We start from the raw sequence: 8,964 nt of genomic DNA on the forward strand, positions 1-8,964 counted from the left end.
ATGAAAGAGATGAAAGAAAAAGAAAGAATGAAAAAATGGAAATGGACATTGAACATCTCTAAAGATGATTGTTATTTATAGATTGGGTAAACAATAACAATAGTTAGAAAGAAGTTGAAGAGGCATATTATTTAAGTAGAGAAGTTAAATAGATGGAGGTTTTTTGTAACTTATTAGACATAATTATAATAGTAAATATGATTGAATTTTTAAATTAATAAACAATTATTTATTGAGAAAATGAAGAAAAAAAATCAATAAAAGGGAGAAAAAGATAAATTGGAATGGAGGCCATAGAGAGGTGTCACATCACCTTCTCTATGTTTCTCCTTTTTATATATATATATATATAGAGAGAGAGAGAGAGATTTATTAAAAGGTAAATGTATTATTTGATAGATATTATAAAAGGTAGTGTGCATATTTTGTTCACCTAGTCACCACAAAGTACGTAACCATCATAAAGAAAAAATAACATTAGAGTTTTCTGGCTTTTCGACTCTAAAAATAATCATTATGACGGGTATAGTAGTATTCCATGCAATATATATTGGGGACTTGGGGTGAAAAAGATAAACAAACAACAACAAAAAATTAAATCTAAAAAGCAAACAAAATTGACCAAATGTAAAAGAATAAATATATAATAGAATCTACAAACAGAACATAATATATGTGTGCATATGTAGATTTTCTTTCATTCAACATCTCTTCAACCTTGAATGACTACAAGACAAATATCAAATGACACAAGAAGCAAAAGAGAAGCAATATCGAAATTAAACAATCAAGAGATACAATAATAATATGTGACTAATTTTAAAGAAAATCTCTTGTTCTTCATTATTCCTCACACCTTGATAATGAAGCTGATGACAATTCGTTCATATCATCAGCATCATCATGGTTCATTATCTTAACGAAACAAGCAAAATCAAAAAAATTAATTAAGACTAATTCATGACAAAGTTTATAGGAAAGTTCAGAAGCACACAAGTGTATTTATAAGTTAGGAAATATATCATAATGTCATATAGAAATTCAAAAGTCATGCTGAAAAAAAAAGTCAGGAACTTTGTATAGAATATCTATAACAGAGCTGAGAACCAGATCATGGTTTACAATAAGAACACTGAAGAAAACCTGATGCAGAGTTCATAAGACGAAACATTTTGCCACCTCCACCCCCCAAAACAGTAGTACAGAAAGTAAAGAAAATTTAAGGACTATTACTGCATTTTATCCTTATAGGGGAGGAATGACTTTCTTCCACTTGACATATGTATACATACATGGGTTTGTGTGTGCATGTGCACACTCATTTCTGTTTTGGAAGTTAGGAGAACTTATGGGGAAAAAACATCAATCAATTAACTGCGCATCAACACCAAAACTAGTTGGGAGAAACACTGTTTTCCACAGTAACTAATATAAGAAAAAGAAGTATTTATGAGAGACATAATTTGAAGTTTTGAACTCTGTTTGACAAGCAAAGATATATATATAATGAGGATCATTTTCGTGTGCTACCAATTAGCAATAAGTCTCTGGCCATTACCCTTGATAGTATACATTATTTTTTTTAAAATAAACAACATGGATTGTAAAGTAGCTAGTCTTGATGATTAAGCTTTCTTCTTTTTCTTATAGGAGAACATGACACAATTGATACCAAAAGAACAGAATTTCCTGCAAAAGTTGCTTCTTAGATAATCCTCTCTTCTCCATTAACATGTATTTGGTTACTTCTTATTAGCTTATAGTTACAGTTCCCATATTTGGTAAACATCAATAATAAGAAAACCTGGGAATAAATAGCACAGAAGAATACTATAGAAAGGAAGAGTATTGCAAGAGTATTGCAGTGCCTATAGTATAAGATGGTTATGAGAATACTTAAAGAGGGTGACACATTTACCTTGGCAAAGAAAAAAGGTGGTGAAGGAAGTACTCCATTAAAATGGTTATATATGGTTGGTTCAATGCATAGCTTGTGTATTCCTATATCATACTATCCTTCCAAAACTATCTTTATACTTGTATGTATTGTTCTACAAATAGCTATTGCTACGACTTTTTCGTATTAATGTAATGGTGTGATCTGGGCTGTGTTGCAGGTCTTTGTGTATCACAAAACTTTTCCTATGCCTGCATTATCATTTAAATTTAATAGCACAGATCCTCTATCTGGTGATGAAGTGGATGACCAAGCACAGTTTATCTCATCTGTTTGTTGGCGTGGTCAGTCCTCTACCTTAGTTGCTGCAAATTCTATGGGTAATATCAAGCTGTTGGAGATGGCTTAATGTGGTCCATGTTCTCCAAAGGTTTGGGAGTTGCCTTCGGGATAAAAAGACGTGAAAGGTAAGGGTTCTACATTGATGAATGAATGGCTTGCTGTGAAGAGGTCAGCTAGATCGGATACATAGAGATTGTCATCATCAAGAAACCAAGATTTTTGCTAGTAGTAATCATATAGTGGAAATAGACTCAACTGGAAATAAGAGAACATTTATTGGTCTAAGTGTGAAATGATATATATAAAAGGGAAAGGATGCAAATATGAATTTCTCTGTATATTCTGTAATTTCCAGAGTTTAAATGAATTTTCTTGAAGGAACTGTGTGAATGTGATCTCCAGAAAATTCTATGTTTTGGTCTGTGGAAGCAATTTGGCAGAAAAATACAAGCAGCATTTAGAAATTCATGTGTGTCATATTGGTTCACTCTTGATCTCAATAGTCAATAAACTTTAATAGATAATAGCTGAAGTTTTTATTTTTTTTGTTAACAACATACCCCATGTAATCCCACAAGTGGGGTCTGAGAAGAGTGGATGTATGCTGACCTTATCTCTATCTTTGTGGAATAGGGAGGTTATTTAAGACATGAAAGAATTAAACATATGATGAACTAATATTTTACAAATGTACTTTTGTTTCAAAAGTTCTTAGGTTATCCTCCTGTTGTCTTACAATTCTGAGTCGAGTGCCCAATTTTCTTTATATGGTATCAGAGTCTAAACTCGGAATTCCACATGAAATTTCGTGTATGAACCCATATTGGGTTACAATTTTGAACCTGAACATTGTTGGATGAAACTTCAATACTCAAAATAGTGAGTCATGAGTTTGTCTACCAAGAATTGAAATGTGCAGAGAGAACTTAAATAAACAAAGCCACAGATTATTAGGGTAGAAAGGATAAACTTACACAAAAACAGGAACACCAATAGGGTGACAAGGATGTGTAAATCTTTATATTACAAAATAATCTGATGTTAATATTATTCTCTGGATCTATGAATGGAACTCTCTAATCCCCTCCCTTTTTTCATGGGAAAGTATAACTACTTACACTGCTGTTGCCTAGTAGTATTAGTTGACAAAACTAGCTTACCAATAAGACGCCGAAGCCTTTTAGCCCCTGGACCTGGTTTAAGCTTTGCTGGATTTCCAACCTTTAAACAAGAAGGTCTGCTGGTACACCAACCCCCCGGTGTGAAGCTACCATTTTTTCGACGGAGGAGTTCTTTATCAATCTTGTCTAGAACAGGATCATCTCGCCTGAACTTGCGAGCAAATGCAGCACCACTTGCAATCATTCTTGATGTGTCATTTATGTTGAGATTGTGTGGATGTTGTTTTGGAGGGCGATCCCAAGAAATGAAGTGCAAGTCGTGGTTAATAACAGTTGTAGCAAATTCTGGGGCATTGCAAGCTACAGTCTGAAAGTAGCCTTCAGGAGAGGAGACAAAATTTGTGTAGTACATAAGTAAGGTTCTGGGAAGATTATCCCAACCCAATATGCAGTACTCCACAAAAGCACGAGAGAGGATCATCCACGCTGAACCTGTATCAAATTTGTAGCATTTTTCATAACTGCGGAAATAAGAAGATAAACCTTATCTATTTTCTACTTGGCTTCTTCACTACTTTATTTCCTTATCATACTGTTTTTGATATGCTTTACTTGAGCCGAGGGTCTTTGGGAAAAAAACTCTCTAGCTTCACAAGGTAAGGGGTAAGGCTGTGAACACACCACCCTCCCCAGACCCTACTTGATGAATTACACTGGATATGGTGTTGTTGTTAAGAAGATAAACCATATGGTGGATGCATTACACAAAGAGTTCACTTCATTGTCTATGCAGTTCATGCTGATTCAACGTACTTTCTTCCTAGATCTACCTCATCGTTTGGTCAGAAAGTAATCTATCAATTTCCATCCATACATAAGATTGACAAATGCTTCACCATGTTTCTAGGAAAAACATTTCAGTGTGGAGAAATACAGCATCAAGTATAAAGAAGGTGAATTTCCAACAACAGATATCTAAATCAAATCTCTGGATTAAGCAATTTTAGCAGGCAACAACAGTAATTGAAACACTTAGCTAACTGGTTCAACTGATGCAAAATGCCATCGGTTCATCTAACCGCAATAGTTGATACACAAACATCCAGATTGACAGCGTCCAAAGACTAATAGGAAGATAAAAAATGAAAAAATAATAATTGAAACATAAGTTTCAAGTGTGTCTAAGCATGGCGTTCTTTTCAACTTGAGGAGTCTCTAACTGAAAAAAATACCAATCGTTCAGCTTCTGTAGAAATGAGAGATTCAGAGTCTTCAGGTTTCAAACAAAATCCTTATCGTAACCAAGAAAGCAATATCTAGATTAAGGGAAAGGAGTAATGGTACAAGCACAAAATTTTACGGGGCCAAAGCAGTATCGTGGCATGTTCTATTTGCTTTTGTGGTGAATCAACATCAGTAAACAACTTCAAGAATACTTAAACAAGTATGTGAATTCAATCATCAAAAACTAACCTGCAAAGAGTTTAAAGGCTGTGGGAAGAGCTCTCTTTGGCGAGACCCAAAATATGTCAGACTTGGTTGTCTTATAGAGACCAGGGTCTATAAGAAGCGGCATTGCCCTTTGACCCCTGAATAGAATCAATCCAGTTACACAGAAATTAAACCTCAGTACCATACAGCTTCAAGAGCACAAAGTGAGAGATAGAGATAGGATAGCATACTCTTTCCAACCCAGCCGGCTACTGTACTCAATGAAATTGAACTCTCGTTTTAAATCGGAAAAAGTATAGAGTAAATCTGCCAAAAATTAAAGAAAGAAACATGACATAACTACTCAAGACTGACTTATGGCCAAAAAGAAAGTATTGGCTTTTCTGGTGGAGAAAGCTTAAACAAACAGAGAACTAACCATCTTGAGTCACCAGTGGATAATCAGAAGCACTCAGGTTAATAAACCAATCCCAGTCCTGATACTTCTTGAGGAGAATCGCGCAGGCATGAAGAGTGTTAGCAACCATGGTAGGTCCACGGTAGGTCACCATGTTTGCTTTGGTGATCATGTGCACATTCCCAACCTGTGCAAAAATGGGCTCTTTCTCCACTCTAGAAGCAAGCTCTAACCTCTCCTGCACAGATGATTCTAGGTCCAGATGAACAACATAATAATTCCGTGGATGATACAACGCTTGCAACGTTCTCCAAAGCTTTTCAAGATCATTCTTTGATCCAGATACCAAATAAGCAAAACGGGGGACAGGAGGTCTAGCAGGAGGGGGTGGAGCTTGGTTAATTATCGATTCAGCAAAATATGGGTTGGTTTGATTTAGCTTAACATGAGATAAAAAGATTGAATTGATTGTGTGTAATGAAGTAATAAGGCCCATGTTGAAGGAGGTTACAACAACGAAAAAACACACAATCGCACTTAAAACCAAAGGAAATAGCCATTTCTTCTCTAAGTTCATTGACTTCATTGCTGAACCTTATCATTTAGTTCAATACCAGCACAAAAAACACAATTCTCATCTACTCAACATTCCCAACTTAATCGCGCCCCAATAGCCCGTTCTTGATTTGCTCTCCAGAACACACACTTATTCACTGCCAAAATGTTGTTTATATAAAAAGTCACCATCTAGAAGCTCAATCCAAAAAATACAACTAGTAGTATTAAATTAACAAGATAAAAGATACACTCAAAGACTCCGTAAACAACTAGCTAAGAATTTGGTAGAATGACAAAAACAAGAATGTACATCCAATAGATATAAACATATATACATAAGCAAGCTAACTTTCAACCATATTATATCTTAATGAGTTTTTACATATTTTATTGGAGAACCAATAAGACAAGTAAGAAAATATATTTTTTTAGCAGAAACAGTCAGAATATTACACCAGGTTCATTGAAAACAGAGAGAATTTTGATATAACAGTCCAAATAATTAGCAAAAAAGTATCAAACCCCAAATCAAATCAACATTTAGAATCTCAAATTTTTACCATTCCACAAATGCATATACACCCAAAAAGTCAGCAAACACACAAAAGGCAAAAAACCCCAGAAAAACAAACAATCACAAAAACCCCAGAAAAAATTCCAAAAATCAAGAAAACCCAGAAATTCAGTACCCATTACACAGAAATACGGTAAAAAAGAATTTTTTTTTCTACAAATTTGAATCAGCAGCTAAAATAGCAAAAAATAAATAAAAAAATAGTGAGCATATAAACATTAGCATACAATTTCAAATCAACCCAGAAAAAAAAAAGATTAACCCAGAATTCCAGCAACCATTAGAGAACCAATTTCAGATAAACCCGGCTCAGGTAAAACTACTCAAAAAGAAAAACAGAATTTAGAATCAACAGCTAAAATAGAAATACTAGTGTGAGTATATAAGCATTACTTCATTAATGGGTATGATTCAAACAAACCCAGAAAAAATAAATAACAGAGTAAACTATAAGAAAGAAGAAGAACCTTCAATTTTTGTTCGGCAAATAGTTATATGGATTGTTTTAGATTCTTTGAACAAACTGGTTCTTTTGAGAAGCAAAAGAATTAAATACAACAAACAAAAATCAGTTTTTTTTTTTTTTAAGAAGATGAAATCAGCTAAAGATAAGATAATTTGGTTAGTTAATTAGTAGACATTAATGGAAGAATTATAAAAACAGTAGAAGTTATTAAAGGCAAGAACGTGAGAACAAAGAGTCTCTCACGTTTCGATTTTTAGATTTTTGGTGCTTTAATTTTTTTGCTTATGTTTTTTTTTATTATAATGTTTTTTTGGAATTATGTGTGTGTAAATTCCATTTTTAGTCTTTCTTGAGTTTGACTATAAAGAAATAAGTATTTCATTATTGATTATTGTTACTGTTTTCTTCGTGGGTCAAAAAACGTCTATTTATATATTTTCATAAAATAGGAGTATTTTTTTAACAACTTTCACATATAGCAAATATAAAAATTATATTTGTATAATATAACTATAGTTTGCATAATTGCGTTTTGCTATGGCTATTAATATGTATATTTCGCTATACATATACAAAAGAAGCAATTGTATAATCTGTTTCGGTATACAAATGAATCAATTGTATAATTTGTGTTTGTATAAAGCGAGAAAGATAGAAAGACAAAAGAAAACTGGGTAGGGGAATATCTGTATTTGTATAATCATAAGTGTAACGAAAATATATGTATTTGTATTTGTATATGCAATTTTTTCTCGCTTTATACAAACACAAAGCAATTTATACATTTGTGTTTGTATAAAGTGAGAGAGGCGAGTGAGAGTGACGAGCGAGATCTGGGAGAGGGGAGAGAGGGGAACGAAAAGATATGTATATATACAATTTTTTCTCGCTTTATACAAACACAAACACATTTTATACATTTGTGTTTGTATAAAGAGAGATGCGAGCGACAAATTAAGGGAGAGAGGCGAAATGACAACAGTTTGCTACGGGTTACAATTAAATCAAACTGTGGTTATAACATTTAATTTGAATTAATAGTTTGCTATTTTATATAATTTTCCCAATTATATATACATCATATTTTGTAGACTTCGTGTGTGTACTATATTGAGTTTATTATTATTACTGTTGTTACTATTTTCATTTATTTTTTAAAAATGTTTTAGCTAAGTCAAGAGTTTATCAAATACAGTTTTCTTTTTAATTTCTAAAAGTTAGAATTAAGATCTGTATATATTATATATTCTACCTTTTACTAACTTTATTTATAAAAAATTATACTAAATATATTATTGTTATAAGGGAAAAGACTTCAATATGTTATCGAACTTTTTAAAAAGACTCATTTATGTCATCCGTTAAAAGTTAGGTTCATCTATGTCATTGTTGTTAAAGAAAAGACTTATCTATGTCATTGTTGTTAAAACCATTTTGACATAAATGAGTCTTTTCAAAAAATTCTATAGAATATTTGAGTCTTTTCCCTTGTAATATATCAAGTAAAGTATTTAAAGTGGGTAAACTCCATTTTAAGTCTTTCTTGAGTTTGACTTGAAAGACATCAATTATGGTTTTGTTGGTTCATATTAAGTAAGTATTTTTAAAAATTATTGCTAGAATGTAAAGAGATTGATAAGATTTTTTTTAAAAATTACTTTTAAATTTTGGAGCATCATATCAATGGTAGTATTTGTCTAGTCTAGTTTATTATTTATGATAGTTTTTGTCTTTTGTTATATCATATATGTTCTCATCTGTAATATATTTTATTTTAGTTATTCCATTATTTTGATTTTGTTATTGTTCTTTATCAAAATGTTCTATAATGTTTTCTTTATTAGTTATCATATTTTCTTTATTTTTATCTTCTTTTTTCTATAATTACTTTAATTTATTGTATGATTTTTTGAAATATTTTTTCTAACTACCTAATTAAATTAAGAATAAGATAGTGTACACTTTACTATTTTCAAACTCTATTCATGAAATTGTATGTTATTGTTAAAAAAAAGTTCTTCACATTCCTAATGGGGCTAGATAGCACTATAAATCTAAATTAATCATATTATTGAAATCCCAATCTAATTATTTAAATTCTATTCTACTATATTATAAAAGAGAGTTTAGGCCCAAATATAATATATAATATTCAAG

At 31.9% G+C, this 8,964-nt stretch overlaps 2 protein-coding genes across 3 annotated transcripts in view; one reads left to right on the forward strand and one right to left on the reverse strand.

The window, feature by feature from the left end:
• Positions 1–2,726, forward strand: part of LOC102590416 (protein SPA1-RELATED 4-like) — an 11,953-nt gene extending 9,227 nt beyond the window's left edge. Inside the window, exon 7 of one of the 2 annotated variants that reach the window (XR_367371.2) lies at positions 2,118–2,315. Coding sequence is in view for 1 of the 2 variants with exons in the window: in XM_006348192.2 (XP_006348254.1) it covers positions 2,118–2,306 (189 nt within the window). In the remaining variant the exon portion in view is untranslated. Of the gene's footprint in view, positions 1–2,117 lie in introns of both variants that reach the window. The other variant, XM_006348192.2, reaches the window with a different exon arrangement.
• Positions 2,727–3,170: 444 nt separating this feature from the next.
• LOC102590876 (beta-glucuronosyltransferase GlcAT14B-like) lies at positions 3,171–7,073 on the reverse strand. The gene is made up of 5 exons (XM_006348193.2): positions 6,809–7,073; positions 5,231–5,922; positions 5,043–5,118; positions 4,834–4,949; positions 3,171–3,852 (listed from the first exon to the last, which is right to left on the reverse strand). The coding sequence occupies exons 2-5, from the start codon at positions 5,793–5,795 to the stop codon at positions 3,350–3,352; spliced, it is 1,260 nt and encodes a 419-aa protein (XP_006348255.1). The 5' UTR covers positions 5,796–5,922; positions 6,809–7,073; the 3' UTR covers positions 3,171–3,349.
• Positions 7,074–8,964: the final 1,891 nt, after the last annotated feature.

This window comes from Solanum tuberosum, unplaced genomic scaffold (assembly GCF_000226075.1).
Source record: "Solanum tuberosum cultivar DM 1-3 516 R44 unplaced genomic scaffold, SolTub_3.0 scf00096, whole genome shotgun sequence".
NCBI classification, from domain to species: domain Eukaryota; kingdom Viridiplantae; phylum Streptophyta; class Magnoliopsida; order Solanales; family Solanaceae; genus Solanum; species Solanum tuberosum.